The sequence below is a fragment of the Equus caballus genome, chromosome 8, assembly GCF_041296265.1.
Source record: "Equus caballus isolate H_3958 breed thoroughbred chromosome 8, TB-T2T, whole genome shotgun sequence".
Classification (NCBI taxonomy): Eukaryota; Metazoa; Chordata; class Mammalia; order Perissodactyla; family Equidae; genus Equus; species Equus caballus.
The window spans coordinates 18,687,948-18,709,942 of NC_091691.1; the positions used below are offsets into that span (position 1 = coordinate 18,687,948).

General features: G+C 40.7%; 1 protein-coding gene across 1 annotated transcript in view; it reads right to left on the reverse strand.

Moving 5' to 3' along the window:
- FBXW8 (F-box and WD repeat domain containing 8) overlaps positions 1 to 21,995 on the reverse strand; it is a 113,198-nt gene that overhangs the window by 51,936 nt on the left and 39,267 nt on the right. The window contains exon 5 of the mRNA XM_023647074.2: positions 14,432 to 14,589. Within this exon, the coding sequence (XP_023502842.1) occupies positions 14,432 to 14,589 (158 nt within the window). The remainder of the gene's footprint in view (positions 1 to 14,431; positions 14,590 to 21,995) is intronic.

Below are 21,995 nucleotides of genomic sequence, written 5' to 3' on the forward strand. Positions count from 1 at the left end.
GTAGGTAGAGCAAGAGTACTTACTTTCTACTATATATCCTTTGGTACTATTTTTTCTACATGAAATACTTTCTCAAACAATTTATTATAATTTGTATATACATCTTTATAAATATTAGTGATGGGATATTTTTATTATTTATTCCAATCATAATCTGCATGATTTTACAATCAATATTTAACTCTGATGTACAAAATTAAATTAAAAACTCAAACTCTACTTCTGACCCTTCGAATTAAACTCCAAAGGTGTCCATCACATCGCCACCACTTCCCCTGGATCAGACCGGTAGGGAACAGACGGGTGCAGGGCCTGGGCCAGGGCTGGCATTCAGTGAGTCTTAGACTTTTTCTTTTTCTTTTCTTTTTCTTCCTCTTTTTAAATATACTGTTTATTGTTGAAAGGAAAATGTCTATCTTCAAAAATAGTTCCATTCATATGTTCAGTGACATAACTATATAATATTTAGAAACATGCGTAATTTAAAATAATGTGGTAACTACTGAAGCTGAGTAATGGGTTTATGGGGGTTCACCATACTATTCTCTCCAATTTTGTGTATTTTGAATTTCCCATAATAGAATGATCTTTTAAAATTTGAAAGGCTATCACCAACAAAAGTAAAGACATTAACTTGTGTTTTACAAATGTTTTCAGTAGCTACACTGCAAAGTGACTTCTCAGAACAGATTTACAAGGAAAATTCCAGTGATGACATCTTGCAGCTTTTAGAAATCCCATTCCAAATCTTCAAAAGAGCTTGAAACCATACTATCAATTAATTCCCTTTCAATGAAAGTATTAAAAGGCTCAAACAAAAACAGGAAAAGAACCATACATAAAGATTTAGATTATGGCAAAACTGCTGTCAGTTGTGAGTCACCTGATAGCAAATGACAAGGGGAAAATGGAAACCACAGACAGTCTAACATCTCTCTCTGGCACTCAGCTTCACACGCCATCTCCCAGCACGCTGGGCTGGGGCCCCTGTCTCTCCCTCGTGTTCCCTCAGAGGAGGAGCACAACAGCCCAATACAGATTTCTCCCCTGAACTCCAGACCCACAGACCCATCTGCCTTTAAGATCGACGGTCTTCAGACTTTATTTACCCCCAAAATAATTTAGAAAAACTAGGTCTCTCTTTCACATTTTATATATAAAACTGACAAAAACTGTTTATCATAAGTTTTAAGTAGTGGCAAAAAACGTAACTTCTGGCATATTTCTAAAAGAAAACGGCTTTTCATTCTTTAAAAAGTATTCTTTGGGGGGCCAGCCCGGTGGTATAGTGGTTAAGTTCACACGCTCTCCTTCAGTGGCCCAGGGTTCACCAGTTCAGATCCTGGGCGCGGACCTACATACCACTCATCAAGCCATACTGTGGCAGCATCCCACATAGAAGAACTACAAGGACTTACAACTAGGATACACAACTACGTACTGGGGCTTTGGGGAGAAAAAAAAAAAAGAGGAAGATTGGCAACAGATCTTAGCTCAGCGCCAATCTTCCTCACCAAAAAAAAAGTATTCTTTGGGAACAAAATACCATAGATTAGATACCATCGAGAGCTGAAAAGGGGGGAGGGGCGCAGGGGGCAGAGAATAACTCAAAGATAAATGGCAAGATAGAGAAACAGTGCTGAGAATCCCTAATTGTATAACCGCCACCAGAAGAACACAGGCTCTAACCTCATCTAATCTCAGGCCCAGAATTCAGCCAGAAAGCAGAAAAGGGACCGGCACATTATTTTCCGAGTAAACATTTAACATACAAAAGCATGGCATTAAATTGCTGTGAGGAAAAAAAATCTAACCTTGTTTAATAATCTAACATATTCTTTTTTCTATTTTGAAATATTTCCGACTTACAAAAAAGTTGCCAAAATTATACAAAGTTACAGTATACCCTTCACCCAGCTTCCCTGAATGTTAATATATTACATAACCATAGCCGCATGATCAAAGCCAGGAAATTAACATTGATACAATATGTTTAATCTATAGATCTTAGTCGAATTTCACCAACTGTCCCACCCACGTCCCTTTCCTGGTCCAGAGTCCCACCCAAAATTCCACACTGCGTTCAATTGTCATATCTTCTTCCTGTACTCCAATCTGAGACAATTCCTCAGTCTTTCTTTGTCCTCCATGCCCTTGACACTTGAACAATACTGCACATTTATCCTGTAGGTCTCTCGGTTGTCTGATGTTTATTCATGTTTAAATCAGGTTATGCATTTTTGGCAAACAACAGCACAGGAAATCACGCTGAGCTTTCCAGGGTACGGCACCAGGAGGCCCATGAGAAGGCCTACATCACTGGTAGCGACAACTCTCAGGACTTGGTTAGGGTGGCATCGTCAGGTTCTCCACTAGAAAGTTACTATTTTCCTCTCGTGCAAAGGTAATTTGAGACTATGCAAATATCTTGTTTCTTATTATACTAATTTTAGCATCCACTGATGATTCTTGCCTGCAACAATTGTTCTTGCAGTACCTGCCAAATGTTGATTTTCTACCTTCATCATCCCTTCTCCACATATTAACTGAAATGCTACTGTAAGGAAGAGCTGCCCATTCTCCTTTCTTTATTTATTTAACTATATATTTACATCAGTATGGACTCATGGATATTTACTTTATTCTATAGGTTATAATCTATTACTGTCATATTTTCTTGTTCAAATTGTCCCTGATTTGGCTGTTGGGAACTCCAGGTTGCTTCCATTGTCCTATAAATAGAACCCCCTGCTCACCTGTATCTTTTTTTTTTTTGGAACATCCTTACTTTCTGACTCCATGAGATGTTCCAGACTCATCTAGCATTTACCTGCCCTAGCACTGTTGCTTTTATTGAAGAATTAATGATATTTAGAAACCAAAATCTGGGCACTAGCTGTACTCAGTGTTACTAGCGTGGCACAATATATTCTTGTAACTCTTAGAAATTAGAGTAAGCAAGTCCAGGTCTTTGTCTCAACGGTCATAAGTGAAGCACTTACAAATCTGCAGAAGAGCCTTCCACGGCCTTGGAGCAGAAGTGTGAGGAGAGCGCTCATGCAGGAAATCCTTTATGTAACATTAAAAATCTGCAGAAGAGCCTTCCATGGCCTTGGAGCAGAAGGTCGAGGAGAGTGCTCATGCAGGAAATCCTTTACGTAACATTGCACAACCCTAGTTTTTAAGTCCTGTTTGGGAGCAGAATTCAAAGCAAGGAAAGAGGAACAATTCAGAGCATATATGGACACTATTTCTGGCCAAGCCTGCTGCCACCATGATCCCATATATGCAATAACCACTTCTTTGGATCCCTTTGGAAACAGGTCCAGATTTATTCGTGAAAGATTATTATAGAATTAAAAATTCAGAAGCAAACATATCACTAAATGTGTTTCGGTGGCTATGAGCCTCCAGAAGAATTCTCTGCTCTTGACTATCTATTCTAATATAGAACTGAGCAAGAAAGCATTCTTGTCCTTCTAACCTAAAACATCTCTGAGACACTGTCCTTTCCTGTTGAGCAAAAAATAAAAAGTAAAAAGAAATTAACTTTGCAAGAGTAGCACTGATTACCCAGCAAAAAGTATTAAAAAGGTATTTTCTGCCTTTTCAAAAAATCAGTTTTATTGACGTACAATCTATAGGCAAAAAAAATTCATCAACTTCAAGTGTACAATTTGATGGAAACAGACAAATATACACAGTCCTGTAACCACCACCACAATCAAAATACAAAACATTACCATCCCCACAAAGTTCCCTCACACCCCTTTCAGTCAGTCCCCTTCCCCGGTCCTGCCAACTGCTCACCTGCTTTCTGTCATTATAGTTTGCTTCTTCTAGAAGGACTTAGGTAGTGGAATTACGTAGTACGCACCCTTTTTGCATCTGGGTTCTTTTGACTTAGCACATGCTGTTGCAATCTATGTTGTTGCGTGTGTCGGCAGTTTGTTCATTTTTACTGATGTGCAATGTCTCATTGCGTAGATATACAACACTATATTTATTCATTCATCAGCTGATACATATCTGGGTTGCTTCCAGTTTGGAGCTATCATGAATAAAATACTATAAATATTCCAGTACAAGTTTTCATGCAAACATATGTTTTCATTCTCTTGGATAGATACATACGAGTGGGACTGCTGGGTCATTTGGTGAGTTTGTGTTTAATTTCATAACAAACTGCCAAACTGTTTTCCAAAGTGGCTGTACCATTTGCATTCCCCTCAGCAAGGGACAGGATTACAGACTGCTTCACAGTCTCACCAACACTTGGTAATATCAGCCTTTTTAAGCCATTCTAGCAGGTATGTAATGGTATCTCATAATGGTTTTAATTCACTTCCCTAATGACTATGATGTTCAGCCTCTTTTCATGTGTTCACTGTCCACTTGTATATCTTCTTTGGTGAAGGTTTAGTCAAACCTTTTGCCATTTTTAATTGCTTGTCTTCTTATATTTGAATTGTAAAAGTTCTTTATATATTCCGGACACATGTCATGTATCAGACATACATTTTGCAAATATTTTCTGCCAGTCTATGGCTTGCCTTCTCATTTTCTTAATGGAATCTTTAATGAGCAAAAGTTTTTAATTTTGATGAAGTCTAGCTCATCATTTGTCTTTTATAATATGCATTTTTCGTGGCCTAAGAAATCTTTGCCTAACCCAAGACCACAAAGATTTTCTTCTTTGTTTTCATCCAAAAGTTTTACATTTAGGTCCATAATCCATTTTCAGTTAACTTGTACATGACACGAAGTAAGAATAGAGGCTTATGAGCAAGGAGGAGAAGGCATCTAGATATCCACGTTTCAACGTGATTTCTTGAAAAGATTATCATTTCTTCCCTGAATTACCTTGGCACCTTTGTAGAAAGCCAGTAGGTGGGTCTTTTTCCTGGGCTGCAGCCTGTTCTGTTGATCTATAGGTCTATCCTTACTTACACCAGCATCACACTCTTGACTAGTGTCGTTTCACAGTAAATCTTGAAATCAGGTAGGGAAGTCCTCCAATTTTGTACTTCTTTTTCAAGATCGTTCTTGACTATTCTTGGTCCCATGCATTTTTTTTAGATTTTTAAATTTTAGAATCAGCTTATCAATTTCTACCCAAAAAAGACTACAGGGATTTTGACTGGGATTAGATTGAATCTCCAGCCCAATCAGGGGAGAGCTGACATCTTCAAAGCATTCAATCTTCCAGTCCATGAACATGATAACTCTCTCCACTTATTTGGGCTTTCCTTAATTTCTCACAGCAATTTTTTATAGTCTTCAGCATATAGGTCTTAGACATATTTCGCTAATTAATCTCCAACTATCTTATATGTTTGATGCAACATGAATTTCCAATTGTTTGCTGCTAACTTGAAGACATACAGTTGATTTTTGCATATTGACCTCATATCCAGTGACACTACTAAAGATATTTATTAGTTCCCAGTAACGTTTTCATTGAGTGCTTAGAATTTTATTCATAGATAATTGATCCATAGACAACCTTGCTTCTTGCTTTCCTATCTGTGTCTTTCATTTCTTTTTCTTGCCTTACTGCACTAAGTAGGACCTCCAGTACGGTGGTGAATAATAGCGGTGAAAGTGGACATCCCTGCCTTGCTCCCCATTTTAAGAGGAAAGCATTGTCTTTTACCATTGAGTATGAACTCAGCTGTAGGCTTTTCATAGATGCTTTTAAGCAGATGGAGAAAGCTCCCTTCTATGACACTAGCTAAGAGTTTTTATCATAAACACAAACTCGTTTTTGTCAAATTTTTTTTTCTGTTGCAGTGAGATGAACATATGGTTTTTCTTTTATAGTCTGTTAATAGGATGGATTATATTGACTGATTTTCAAATGTTAAACCAACCTTAAATTCCTGAGACAAATCCTAACTGGTAATGATGCATTATCTTTTTCATGTATGGCAGGATTCAACTTTACAATATTCTGTCAAGGATTTTTACATCTGTGTCCATCAGGAATGTCAATCTGCAGTTTACTTTTTCCATGTACGAGTTATTCTTTTTACTGTGTGTGGTCTTGGCATCAGAGTAATGCTGGCCTCATCAGTTGAGAAGTATTCCTCCTAGTCTATTTTATGCAAGTGTATAGGATTAGGATTATTTCTTCCTTAAATGTTTGGTAGAACTCACCAGCAAAGCCACTGGGCTGGCACTTTTCTTTATGAGAAACTTTTAAAATACAAATTCAATCTCTCTAATGGAAATAGAGCTACTTGTTTTCTAGTTCTTCTTAAGTGAACTTTGGTAGTTTGTGCCTCTCAAAAAATCAATTTATCCATTTCATCTAACTGGATGAATTTACTGGAATAAAGTTGTTCATATATTTCATTATAGTCTTTGTAACATCTGTAAGATATGTAATGATGTCCCCTCTTACACTCCTGATGTTGGTAATTTATTTCTTTTCTGGTTTTTTCCTCAACGATTTTTGTAAAGGAACCAGTTTTCTGTTTCACTGATTTTCCTGTATTGTTTTTCTCTCTTCTATTTCATTGATTTCTGCTCTTAACTTGGTTACTTATTCGTTCCATCTTTTAAAATTTTCTCTTCTTTTTCTAGTTTCTTAAGATGAAAAGTTCTATTGTTGACTTGAGACTCTCTCTTTTCTAATATAAGCACTTAACGCTGTAAGTTTCCCTCCAAGCACCGCTTTAGCTACATCCCGTACATTCTGATACACTCACGCACCACATAATGACGTTTCAGTTAATGACGGATGGCATACACAACGGTGGTCCCGTAAGATCAGTATCATATAGCCTAGGTGTACAGTAGGCTATACTATCCAGGTTTGTGACACTCTATGATGTGTGCACAAAAAAAATCACCTAACAACTCATTTCTCAGAAGGTATCCCTGTTTTTAAGTGACATATGACTGTACTGTTTTTCATTTTCATTTAGTTCAAATAGTTCCTAATTTCTTTTGTGATTTCTTCTTTGACTCATGGATTATTTAGAAGTGTGTTGTTTAATTTCCACATATTTGGAGGTTCTCCCTGCCCCAGCCCTGGAGTCAGCCATTTCTCCAAGCAGGCCTGGCTCCTTTTAGTGGAGAGTGATACTTCCAAGATCTGAGCACTAGGTGCTCATTGCTACCATGCTGTTCCTGCTTCTACACCTTCTCAGCAAACAAAGCTAGGACATACATGAACATATATGCATATCAACACACATACATCTCTATTTACTTTTCTATCTATGTTGAAAACCAGGAATTCCATGTCAACGCCTCTTCTTCCAGTCCGGCCCCACAGAGTTCATTCTGGCTATCCCTTTTCCATATGTGCACCTCCCTTCACCAATAATGAGAAAACTGCCTACCATTATCTTCAGTATACTTACCTACTCAATCTCCTGTATGTAGCCAACCTCCCAAACCCACCAGGCCCACTGCTCCACTCAGACTCCCTCCTCCACCTGTCTCTGGCCCCACTGGGCTCCCTTCCTACTGCATGGGCTTGCCTAATGGCGTTTTAACTGAAAAGCAGGCAGGTACATTTTGCTTTTAAAACAAGACCACATTCCACAAATATATTTATTTCTGCTTTAACACAGCCCTAAGGTTTAGAATGGAATAAATGCTACAACCAAAATTGCAAATATTGAAAACGAAATTAAATTCTGACTTAAAATTCTATTTTCCTCCAAAAAACAAACTCACACTAGGTTTTCATTAGGTATATTTAAGAACTGGAACAATTTATTTCTCTAGTCTCAACTATCTCTCCAAAGCCACCCTGTGCTCTTTACCGCTCCTTTCCATCTTTAACCTCAACTGTAACGAGACAGGACAGCTACTTTGAATTCATCCATCATACTGTGTCCTATTAAAAATCAGTTTTCAGTAAAACCACCTCAATAAACCAAAGGATTAACACCAAATCTTGTATCATAAATTCAATGTAGCACTTTTTTCAGCATGAGAAATCATTTCAAATTATTTTCACTAGTAACTTCAAAAATTCGTAGTTATCCTACAAATTGTCTGCTAGTTTGCCCCTACAGCAGGAGAACTTCCCTCTCCAGTATTTCTTAAATTTGAGAGCTTGCAGACCTCTAAGAATACATCTGTGGACTCCTCAGTGTGAAAAACAAAACATTACAAGGCATGTAGATGACCACTTGGTACCAACAGCCTGTGACTACAAAATGCAAGTTCAAAGTCTAAGATCCCACAGCATGGTTGAGTTAAAAAGCTAAAAGATCCAGATTCTTTTTTCTTTAGATCACAACAAAAATACACAGATTTAAAAAATTTCCTAGAGATCTCACGACTCCCATCCAAGATTATATCGGTGGACTCCCATTTGAGGAACACTGCCCTATTGTTTAGTTGTAATGTATACTCAGTCCAAAGCATACGTAAGCGTCACGCAAGTATAACTTCAAACTCCTCTCACTAAAGAATAAAAAAACCTTTTAAAAAGCAGTTTTATTCAGCAACTTCCTCCATCACATAAACACAGTCTCCGTCTTGTCTATGAAACAAAATCTAACACCCTAGACCATGCTAGGTGGCAGTCAACTAAGTTCAACGCACAAGGAAATGCCTCCTCAACACCAAAGAGCCACCAGGTCACAATTCTGCATTTCAAATTCTAATTTCGTTCTGAATATCTTTAAAATGTGAGCATTCCTACTGTTAAGAAAATTATTTAAATTTATAAATGTATCCTGTCTTTTAAAAGGAGACATATGGTATTTTTTGGCTTTTGTCAGAAAGTTGTTTCATTTTGCTTTGCTCGCTGAGTGTCTGAATGAGACTCCTAGACCTGACGGTAGGCAAAGGTTTCAGGCGAGAAGTGGTTATTGAAACTTTTAAGAGAAAAATGACCAGAAAAGAAAGGCTTTGAAAAAGCCCCCAAATTCTCCACAATTCACAGCCAGTTGTCCTAGCCATCTCCCAGGCAACGTTTTAGTATGTTAATAATCCACTTCTAAAACTCTGATTTTGATCAGGGGAGGGGAGGAGACTGTGTATTACGTTCAAAGCTTATGTCATTAGATTCAAATGTCATCAACATACAAACAAGAGACATTAGCAAAGTTACTGAAGAACTGATTTCTTATTAAACACAAAATTATAAAGGAGACTTTAGAAGCACCAAGGCTCCAGAGCCATCTAACTCAAACATGGTCCTACTGTTTACTGCTCCAAAGAAGCTTGGAGAGACACGCTCCCGTCCATTGTCGGTGTGTCAGTAAATGAGAAATCAGCGGTACTTCGGCCCAGGGCAGGCGAGTCCCGGACAATGGAGCATGTGTGTGTTCAGACAATTGCACTGCGAGTGCTGCACAAGTGGATAAGCCACTTTGCCTTGCTTGATGGCACCACGTGAAGACAACTGTTGGCTGTCGCACCTAGGTTTCCACATGCTAACAGGCGCAGGGTCGTGTCTCTCCTCTCTCCACTTACGGAGACAAATAAGAACTTCTTTGCACCCAAGAAGTGTGTAATCTCATTTCTCACCAAAGAGTGAGTTTTCAAGACAAACTCTGCAAACAGGGAGCGGGTTTTGAGTACACTGCCATTCCCTAATGCTGTGGCTCGAGGCCAAAGGCAGGCAAGCATGGAGCAGATGGAGTCCTGGCAAGGTCTCCGCTGTCCCTGCATTAGCAGCATCTGCTCATTACTCAGAACCTTCGCCTGCTTTATCTAATGCTCCAGGAAAAGCATTTTGATTTGATTCATTTCGGTACGGTAACGTGCAACACAATTAGTGGTAAAATCAAACTGGAGGACGGCCAGTGCTGACAATCGGAAACAAGGCAGAAGAAATATGAGGCCAGGGGGTTGGAATTCAAAAAATCACTACTGTGGATCACCTTGCCAAATCTCAACAGCCCAGGTGGGTGGACAGTGTTCCTACAGGGCAAGGAGGCTAAAAAGGATGTAGGGATGACTTTCTGTCTCCCAAAGCAGTCTGCATTTCCCTCTCTGGATCTGCCTCCTTCTGGGGAGATGTGGAGACCATCAAGGGGGTCTCAATGGCTACAGAGCTTCCCTTTGGCACAGCCAGGGAGTTGAAGTTCATTAACTCATTTTATTCTCTTATTCTTCCCTTCTGTGGGGTGCAGTCACAAATTTTATACAGCAGACCACACAAGGTAAATTTCCTTTTTGCCATGTTGTGCCTAAGAAGTGCCTGTTCCTGCTCCTGGAAAGGAGCAATCTAAAAATGTGCGTTTGATTATTTCAATCTGTCTTTGCCCAGAAGTAGCTACTCATGAATATGTTGGTATAAATATCACAGTGTCAATCTGTTAAACTGAAGTGAGACCAAAACCAACGCCACCTGAGGTCTGGGGGAAAAACGAGAAGTTGCTGTTTATCTCAGAAATAGTAACAGCCCCAATCAGACTGGTAAAACAAGCTCAGAGTGAGAAGGGAGCAAAAAACACAAAAGCTCCTATCGAAGAAATAATCCCAATACCAAAAGGAATTTGAGACAAATCAAAGATTTCAATGTAAATGACGCAGCCATGGAAGCAGCACAGATTTAACTAATGTCAGAGTAGGGGAAATCCCCCTGAGCATAACATGAAACCCAAAAGGACAAACACGATGATGTAAATGTAAACAACTAGACAGTCCAACTGGGACAGAACGCAACATCCGGGGACAGATCCAAATACTAAAAAAATTTCGTATCTAAAAACTTACAAAGACAGCACCTCTAACCAGTGAGGTAGAGATGTGCTTTCCGACAAGAGATGCTGGAGAAAAGATACACAGTCACATGCCATATAAGACCATTTTGGTCAACGACGGACTGCGTATCTGACGGTGATCCCATAAGATTAGAACCATACAGCCTAGGTGTGTAGTAGGCTGTACCACCTAGGTTTGTGTAAATATATTTTATAACGTTCCCACAAGGATGAAATTGCCTAACGACGCATTTCTCAGAACATACTCCTGTTGTTAAGTGACATACAACTGGACTCAGATTTATATCTTATACTATCCAAGGATGAACTCTCTATTGATCAAGATTCAAATATGAAAAATGAACCACAGCAGTAACAAATGAAAAAGAAAGAATTATAAGTAGCAGGTACAAATATGAAAAAACTTCAAACTCTCTAACACTAAGAAATGTAAATTGAAACTACACATAGATACCATTTCTTATCTATCAAATTGACAAATACATAAAAGTTTGAAACATATTTTGCTGATAAAATTGTGAGGAAATGGTCACACCTTCATACCCTGCTGTTAAGAGTGCAAACCAGCATAACGCCATTTGCATTTACCCTCAGCTCAGACATTTTATAGGAAACTATTCTTCCTGCACTCACACGAAATATCACGTTTAAGATTTTTCTTTACAACACTGTAATAGCAAAAGATCAGAAACAACATAACTGTTCCTAAATCAGAGACTGTGTAAATGAACCAAGGTACATGTACACAAAGGAATACTATCCAGGTAGGAAAAAGGAGGGCATTCTCTGTACACTGACATAGACAACCTCTCAAGATGTCATTAAGGGAAAAAAGCCAAGGTGTGGAATAATACAAAGTAGTATGCTATTTTTGTTTAAAAAGGGGTGGAGAGAGGCAGCCCACTGGTGTAGTGGTTAAGTTTACACATTCCACTGCGGTGGCCCAGGGTTTGCAGGTTCGGATCCCGGGCACAGACCTATGCACCACTCATCAAGCCATGCTGTGGTGGCATCCCACATACAAAACAGAGGAAGACTGGCACGGATGTTAGCTCAGGACCAATCTTCCTCACCAAAAAAATAACAATTAAAAATTTTAAAAGTGGGGGTGAGTAAGAACTTGCTTCTTATTCATACTTGCTTGTTTGCAATACAGAAATACTGCAAGGATAGAGAAGAAACTAAAATATATGATTCCATTAGAATGGTGTGGATAAAAATGGGGAGGAGCAAGACTTCTCAATGTATAACTGCTTATATTAGTTTGATCTTACATCGCCAAAAATGTATTTAGTCAAAAACATTACAAAATAAAACCATTCCTTTATGAATTCAAAAATCACGCACTGTGTATATACACACAACTACCATCTAGAAAAATAAACCCTAAACAAAGTCCACTGAAGAATAAATGACAAACAAAAAATACTCGAAATAGTTATGACTAGGGTTACTTCCTTAGCTATTTCTTTTCAACCAGAAAATATAACAACCCAAAGAAAAATGGGGAAAGAACAACGTGCAAAGAAAGAAAAAGAAATAATAACACAACAAAAAGACGTTCATGTATTCTTATACAGAAGGGCAAACAGAAACAGTGAAGTACCATTTCCACCTACCAGACAAGCAGGAGGAAGCAGTCACTCTTACACGTTTTGGTGAGACTATCAACTAGTGAAACCTTTTTGAAGGGCAATTTGGTAATGTTTATCAAAACATAAAGCATCTGTACCCTCCAACCCAATAATTACTAGTAATTTACCCCATGGATATACTTGCACGAGTCCATCATGGTGTTTGTTCAAGCATATTGCTTACTGCATTGTTTTTAATAACAAAAATAAACAGTGCAAATGTGCATCACTAAGGGCCCTAAAACATAAATTATAATACAGCCACATAATGCAATACTATACAGGCTGAAAAAGAATAAGGTTTCCCTATCAGTGCCAATACGAAAGAGACCAAGATGAGCCATGAGGTGAAAGCAGCGAGGCGCAGAAACACACAGCGTAGGTAGGACCACGCGTCAAATGAGGCAGGCCAGAGGCAAGGGAGCGTGAGGAACACTTCAACTTCTTTTTGGATACGTTTTCTTATACATTTTATATTTTTTTGCTCTGTTCGAATTTTAACTATGGAATTTGTTTTAAAACCAAGTATTTAAAACATATTTGGGTAATTAGCTGCTGAAGGAAGAAGTTTCTCTATCCTCTCTCCACGGCTCTCCAATATTTCTGGCAACAACAGGGACGAGGGCAACAGAGACAATTCTAAGCAACAAGGTAAAACCAGCAGCACACCTGCGCATCGCCTCAAGCTCTATTCCCAAATTCACAAAGCCTGAGACGTGAGCTAGCAAGCACACATTCCTCCCAGCGTCTGTGTCCGGTAGCACATGAACAGCACTACCACCACGGCATGGCCTAGGAGACGCAATCACAGACCTGGATTCACGACTGACTAACAACCAGCCTCAAGCAAACCACTTAGCTGACCTCTTGGACCTCAGTTTCCCCATCTGAAGAAAAACGTGTGTGTGTGCACACGCACGTGTGTGCGGCAGGGGGAGATGATGATATGATTCTGAAACTGTGTGATTCTAACTTAAAAATACGGCAACCTTTGCATAGTTGTTTTTTAAAAAACTCATTGATAATTCAGAAAGTAGCAAACACACTAAGCTGCTCATCTGTTATCCATCCAGGATCTCAAGAAACACATATGAAATATTACATACCACAGACACAGCTTAGCTGAATTTCTAAAGGCTGAAAAAAAAGTAACCCATCAATGGCATCTACTAATGTCAAAGCCAAAGAACAGGTTTCATGTTGTTAAAGTAATAAAATGGAAACATATAAGATTTCAGCCCCATTTTTAAACGGCATATGGATATAAAACGCCCATTAGCTCCTTTACTATACTTTGGTCTCTCTGAGCCAGCCGATAATGTTACAGTGACTCTGAAGACCTGCAACAGTGCCACGACACGGACACTTAACATTGTGCAACAGTCTGTGGTTCAGCTTCTAGGCAAGTGGGGAAACAAGGCTTTTGGAGATTCAAACTTTACAACATAATGGAAGTTAGGGGCATGAGAGGTGAGAGTATAGGATATCATACCCATCGAAATTATTATTCCGACTAGCTGTAAACTGTCACATGTTTCATTACTTACGTAAAACTAATTTTAGACTATTCTTTCCTAGTTCTGTATACCCACAGTTGCCCAGAGAGACCACATATGACCCAAAGGTTATCCTGCATGGTAATTAAGCGCCAGGAAAATGTAGGCACTGACTTTTATCTTTCTATCTCCAAATCTGTCAACAGATTATCTATGTCTATCCCCTTTTCACTGTTCCCTTTGGATTGAGCAGAGACCAAAGGAAATGTAGGCCAAGTATATTTAATATTTTACACCAAACAAGTTATTTGCTTAAGATGGCTTGGCCAGCCTCGTGTCTGGCACTAAAACCCAGCCCGACAGTTCCAGTAGGAATTAAACATCAGTTTTAATGGGTGCTGTGTTCCAATGCCTACTAATGCATTGAGGGTTATTGGCCAACTTCTTCACATAAAGGCAAGAGTGAGTGTATGTGTGTGAACATTTGTGTGTGCCCACGTGTATGTATGGAGGGATTACGGGGGGAGCCGGCCACAGCTGCTTAATTTTTGTAATGCTTTTTTTTTCCTTAATAGGGAGGAGGGTTGCGGTTACTTACCATCCTCATAAGCCGCTACCGCCAGCGAGCTGTTTATCCTCACAAAGGAGACATATGGCTGCATTCCAGGCTCGTCCTCCTCATACTCCGACTCCAGGAAGGGAGCTATGTAGTCCCAGGTGCGGGTGTCCCACACCCTCACATCCCCTGATGTGTATCTGGAAAAGAAAGAGACACCTGGTTCCAAACGGGGAACGTAGAGCAGGGCCATGGTGGAGAAAATGGGCAGAGCCTTCAAACAACAGAGGAATAAGCCTTGGTCGGTGTGGAAGCACTCCTGCGACACCGTTCAGATGAGTAACATCCACAGGAGAAAATGTCAACTAGACAGCAGAAGGCTGTGAACATGTTTCATGTTCTCACAGCACAATAGTGACAATTCCAAATGAGAACATTTGAATAAAAAATTGGGTATCAAGATCTCCTTGTTTTTCCTTTTACACTATTATAACCAATCTGCTACCTTAAGTTTTCCCAGTAAAGGAATCACTAACAGGAATGTATGGAAGCCACAGTATTTATTTACACACGAATGAGAGAGAGAGAGAAACGCTAAGGACTAATGGTCTTACAGGCACAAGCTTTCTAATGCCTCATCCATGCATCAGATTTGACTGATTAAAGTCCCCAAAGACTAATTGATTTGCTGAAACAATTAAATCTTGCCTTTAGCAGCCAGACAATGCTCCCTTCTCATGAAAAGCTCCTGCCGAAATGCATGACACTCCCTGGTTTTGCCCACTTAGAAAACAGGAGCACTCACTCTCTCTTATTACTACTGCCACTCCAACAAACGATGCTCTCCATCAAAGCCCAGGCAGGGCCAGAACCGCTCAGACATGAGGCCCCTAGGATAATGGAATGGCCAGATGACGAGGGGGTGCACTGCCTGCCATTGAGGTATTTACGCTAAGTTCCTTACATCTGCTACAGAGGGTTGATCCAACACATACAGCAACTGTGGGAGGTGTGTTAGAAATGCCTTAAGAGGCCCCTGATGCACCCACACAGACACAAAGACAGCAGACAATTTTAAGGGGTTCACAGTCTTCCTGAGGCCCAAGCCATTGTTCTTTCAGGGTTTCTTGGATCCCACATTATAATACAAAGTGTAACAAGATAACCGCTGAGATTTAATTGCTGAAATCCATGACATATTTCTGAGGCAGTTATAGATCAATTTCTCATGTGAGATTTCTTAATAAAGAAACTAAGAACACTAATTCAAGAGTGATTCATTTACTAAATGTAGCTGTATTTCCCTCAAATTACTAAATGACAGTAAAGACATAATTACACAATTCAAAGGTCACTCTGTCACACAAATTCCCTAAGTTGGAGGATTCAATTCTCTCCCCACAAGATGACACCAGAGAGTGTGTATGTGGTGTAAAAAGCCAAAGAGGAGATACATGCTTTCTAAAATTGGACTGGCAGCCTCTGTTTGACCACTGATCCTCCAGTAAATAGAAACGCTCACTGCGCGAGTGTCATTAAGCCTGGCGATGCACGAGCAAGGGCGGATATTGATATCACCACAGCCAAAGCACGGCCGCTGGCTCCCAGACTCTCCAGGCAGCATTCCAGATCACCCTTCTTAACGAGGAGCCTACACAGGAACACACACCCCGCTGCAGCAAAACCAGCAGGCTCACCTTGACACCCCGAAAACAACTTGGGTGTTCCCTGGCGTAAGGCCTCTAGCTTAGCCACAGAGACACTAAACAGAGGTAACCTGTCTGCATTTCTAGACTCTGTGTGTGATTAGATTCTTAAGCTTAAATTCCAGGTGAAAGGAAGCAGCCACTTCAGAAAGGAAAGGTGAAGAGGATGGCATCGTCTTTCAGAAATACAGAGAAGGTAAGAGAGAGACAGACAGAAGGAATTTAGCAGATCAGAGAACAAAGAAACTTTGAGAAAAAGAAGTGCACAAAGAAGGAAAATGTATTTCCTCTCTCTCAGTCTTGGTCATTCTGTTTTTTATTGCCTGTGGATCGAACCACACCAGGCGTCTTCACGTGGTTCTCTGTGGCGCCCCTTAGGGGCCACAGTGGGGAGCAGAGGGGTACAGAAGAGGGGACTTTAGTGTCCTGAGCTCCAGCCTCCCAAGGCGCCTTTATACAATGAGTTCCAAGGCAAAGCAACAACAAACCAAAACCTGAAAAACTGCTGAAGCACACGACAGTGTGATACAACTACGTGACCTCTCCATTTGAGGGAAGAAGAGCGGGAGGGCAGAGATCGCACAGAGATGAGCATTCTGCTCACATCTACAAGGTTCCTGACGAGTCTTTTCTCCTATGAACTTGTCCCACCCACACTATGACTCCACGTGTCTAAAATGAAACACATGTTCTCCTCAAAAAGCTGCAGCTCACTGCCAACCTAGACTGTTGCTCAATTCCTTATTTTTGTCAGCGACAGCATCAGTCCCAGGTCACTGGTGCAAACCCGAAGGGCTCCTCAACCTCTCTGCCCACTACCCACACCGCTAGAGCCACCAGGTCGCCAGGCCTGTCTCTTCTTCTCACTTCCAGGGATGCCACCTGGTCTAAGTCCCTCCACAGCTCACAGCCGCACCATGACAGCCTACTTCAGAGCCTCTGCCACCTCCAGTCAACCCCGCACACGCCAAGCCCTCAAAAAAACTTGACTTCACGAATCGTTCTCCCCTATCCTCCACTAGACCATGTGCCCTATGATCTCCCGTGACAGCAGCCTGGACTTTTCTCTTGTGGCAATTGTGTGAGGTGATTATCTGACGGTTCATCTCCCCTGAGAACCTACAAGCCTCTAAGGTCAGGGGCTAGGTCCTGCTCACAGCTATGAATCCAACGACTAGAACAGTCAGACCACAATAGCACTTGATACTTCGGAAGCACCCCGTAAATACTTAGGCCTTAACACCTTACTGAGTGAAGTTTTAACCACCGGGCCTAGCACTGAAAACCCCCCCTCCTCCAAAACATGTTCCCCCTGTCCCCAGTCTCATTGTCTCTCTTCTTTAGCATGAGCTGGCCTCCAGAAAAGCCTGCCATTCCCTGGCTCCCAAATACTCTTGTCTCTGAACCTTGGCTCATGTTACCCACCTTTCTGGAGTGCCCTCCCTCCTCACGACCCAGCCCAGTGGGTCTCAATGTTGGTTGCACATTAGAATCACCTGGGATGCTTTCAAAACTCCTGATACCCAAGCACACCCCAGATCAATTAAATTTGACTCTCTGGAGGTGGAACCAGGCATGTTCCTAACGTGCAGCCAAGATTGAGAACACTGACCAAGCCCAAGCCTAGCAACTCCTCAAGGTCTAGCACAGGCCCTCTTCTTCCATGCAGCCCTCTCTGACTCAACTACTATGCCCTGTATCTGAGAAACGATGTCCCTCAACTTGACAGTAAAGTCCTCGAGAAGGCAGTCCCTCACTGCCGTAGCCTCCACCGCAGGGTCTTACACACAGCTGATAAATAAATGGTGATTGAAAGGGGGTGTCCATAAGCAACAACCCGACTGGTTTGAGTGGCACCTTTTATTTTGACTGCCCACCTTTTCGCACTACTGATCAGGGAAACACCCAGAATGCACACATGGATACGCATTAGACTTCTTGCATTTATCTCCAAGCTGATTAAAAATCTTTTAAACAAAGGATAAGCTAAATTATTTCAGTGAACATGAAATTTTCCATAGATATCCATTTAAATTAACTCCATTCTTCATAGCCAGAGAGCATGATAACAGCATAAATGTTTTGCTGCAAAATGACTGAGGAGGCAAAATATAAAAGACTCTAAGTCCCCTTTATGATGGCAATAGAGAATAAATATCCTATTTCAGCAGGTATTGTGTGATAACTCAGCAGTAGGCTCTAAAATCTCGCACAGGTGAGAGCAACCACAGCAGTGGGGATCAGGCTCAGGGCTAATGAATTTGTGCTAAAGAAACAGACATGAGGGTAAAACACTGGCTGGGGCAGAGGGACCTGGACCAAACCCTAAACGTGATCTAAAAGCACTCAACAACACTGGCCAGGAGAAGCAAGAAAAGATACGGAAGCGAGGTAGGAAAAAAGGCTGATTTTTCTCCAGAGCTCCAGATGTCTTTATCGCTGCCTAATGACAATTACACTCAACCAATTAAGACACCACTATGACAGTTGCATTGTCAGTAAGCCTTTGGACCCAACGTTGATGGCTCTCTAATTAGTGTCGTGCAAAGTACAACTGCAACTAATATATTAGCTGATGTAAGAACACTAAAGAAAAACCGAAGAAGAAAGGAGCCTTTTCCAAATGAGTAAGGATGCCCCAGCCCACAGCACGGACCAGCGCAACTCGAGGCTTTCCCAATCTTTTTCACACTTGGCAAGGTTGAGTTTACCTCCAAATAAATAGGTCAGAGACCGCAGCTGATTTTTTGTTGAAAGAATGGGAATAGAGCCTCTCTCAGGCTTGGCACGCCAGAGCAATTGCCACTTTAAAATGATTTACCACCAAAGAGCTTTCATTAACTAGTAAGTTTCCAATAGCAGACTACTTATTTAGACTAAGAGATCCAAAGAAAAAAGAAGACATGTACAGCTAAAAACCACCTTTAACCTTTCTTCTTGTATAAATATCCAATGGGGTGGGAGGAGTGGGGGATATTTCCATTTTATTTCCAGATGCCAGTGCTTATTTGCTAAAAACAATTTTTTTCAAGGCTCTTCACAAGAACCTGGAGGGTCGTTTTAAGAATCCTGGAAGTAAGGTTAAGTGACTTATCCAAGGTCGCAAGAAACATTTTAGTGGCACAGCTAGGATCACAACAGGTCCCCAGGCTTTTCTCAAACTGCCGCCTCCTCCAATGACAGTATCTTTAAACAAATACAGCTTTTAAAAACCATCTCCATTTAAGTGCAATATGAGAAATTTACTGTTTTCAACACTGTGACTCAGGCTTGCAGGACATAGCCCCTGACCCTAACTCATCAATTCTACCACTACACCTCAACTGGAAGGCAAGAAGCCAAAAAAAGCTCAACATGCTGGCAAGGAGTATGTGGCTGGGCAGATGCAACAGTGCTTCCCACACTAGCTTCACGGTGATGTGGGAGCACACATGGAATGACTGGTTAAACCTCACCCTCTACAGGGCCACACTCACCCCCAAACAAAGTCACAACTCTATTCTGAGCAGGTACTCACAGCAGCCAAAAGGAGCCTTGATATGAGACCTCAGGCTAGGAACAGCAAACGGTTTCATTTGTGTGTCAAATCCAATAAACTGGTAGTGGCTGCCCACAGCCCTGCGTTGAGGAGGATTCTGAAGCTGTATTCCATCCAGTTCACCAGAAAAGTAAGTGCTGTAATGGATTATTAATGCCCACTGTTGGTTTGGGAGTGACGAGGGACTGCATATGTATAAGGTAGTTGCATACCTGCCCCAAACACAACTCTCCCTGGTCAACTCCTACTCATCCTTCCAGCCTCAGATGAGAAGTCACTTCCCAGGAGGAATCCGGCCTGCCTCTGTGCCTGTACGAGGTGCCTCTCCCCAGTGTGCTATGTGTCCTGCTCTTCCCCTACCCTAACATTTCCCATGCCATTCCATAACCACCTGTAATTGTATCCCTCATAGGCCTGCAAACAAGGGATGTGTCTGCAGTATTCATCTGCGCTTAGTCAACGTTGAACGAATGAACCTACTGACTCAAACTTAGAAGACTGTAGCGGTTTAAGGCCTGCAAAGCAATGAGGCAGAGGCTCCTAAAAGTGCAAAGCCCAGTTCCAGAAACATTTATGTCCTTAACATGTAGAGGTTTTAAGAACTATTCATGTGCTCCATACTTCTTTTGTAATACTAAAGATTACAAATCAATGAAATCAAGAGTATTTACTGTTTTCTATGAAACATAATTGTGTCGTATGATGCAATTAACAAAATGAACTCCATCCGCAGTGCAGTCTTTCTGTGGAATGCACCACTACAGACATCAAGTGCAGCTTAAGACGCATCAATTGAAAAATAATGAACATCTTAATGGACCTTACGAGATACATGCACTACACACTTAAAACTGTTTTCGATACATCTTGGTTAATCACAATCAATAGAGTCAGAGTCAATGATGATTATGCAGAGTTATTGTAGCTGGGGCCCTTTCCATTATTCCTTGGAGAACCAGAGATGCATAAATGCAGTCATGAGTTCACCAGTATTTATTAAGTATATTCTGGAGCTCCTTCATTAAGGATATAACAAATGCAATGCTCTCCTCTAGTCTCTTATCAATATCTTACCTCAGACTTATTTACCAGAAGAGCAGGTATACCTCACAGCAGAAAATAAATAAATAAATGTAAGTATTTTTAAAAGGAGGTCCCTAATGGGTAATGATCAAATTCCTTATGGGAAACAGCCCAATGTCATAACAAGCAGCAGCACAAAATCTATATAAAACAAGGTTGAAAGGAAAACGGTCAAGAGAAAAAGTTTTTTAAAAAGGAGAAAGATAGAAAGCATGTCCTAAGTAAGTATTAATATGGGGTGACATTAATGTAATGCAACTTTTATCACCAATCTATATTTACAAAGCATCTGTTATCTCATGAACCTCAAAGTAATCCTAGGTATTATCTATTTCTTATACACGCACATGAAACTAGCAGAGTATGAGAAACATAATCCTTGAGGTCTTCAGCTCCTGAATAGAAAATATTTTAAAATTCAGGAGAAATACACACTATTTCAGATCAAAAGTCATATTTTGGCATGGAACACGGTCAATACAAAGGCATATTTTTAATTACTGGGAAAAGTGGAGTAAAAAAATGGCTAAAAGCAAGGTATTTCAAGTTACCTTAGATGCACACCTATGTTTGAGCTGATATTTTCAAACAGTTCTCAGTTATAAACAATGATAATATTCCAACAGAAGTGCCAATGGGCAAACTGAACCAACCAGAGATTCAGACATCAAATTCTACATATATAAACTGGAAGCTCAAAATTTTGCTTCATGTCTACAGAAGACTGGAAACTCTCTTGCCTCTGATGTCCAGGCTGTGTGGACAGACCGAGCTAATAAAGAGAAAGCTACAACAACAGCCAGAGGCCACTGGGCAGCTAGAGAGGTGTCACAGTTTTGTTGTGTCGTCTCAAAGAGAATGGAGATGGATGAAAATGCATTAGACCAAACGGGACAACTGGATATTTTTAGGGAAAGAAGATAGCTAACAGTTTGCGATGTTAAATGATACAGCATTCCCTCCAACCACACTTGGCAGAGGAGAACATGGATACATAGCCACTATTCCTTCCAGTAAAGGCAGGAACTGTACCCTAAAAAGGCAGATCACACCAGCAGAATGGGGGGAGAAAAACAATTTAGGAGTGTTGAGAAAAACCTCAAAACAAAGAGGGTGCTTGATATTTTTTTAAACCTAAATGGGGGGAAATGGTCCTCTAATGTGAATAGAAAAGTGTGCTTTCTCATGCAAACTGAAATGCTTTCAGCTTATGAATCTTCAGTAACAGTGAGGAGCGAGTTTATTGCAAAAACACCACCATACTCCTGGGCATCTGATA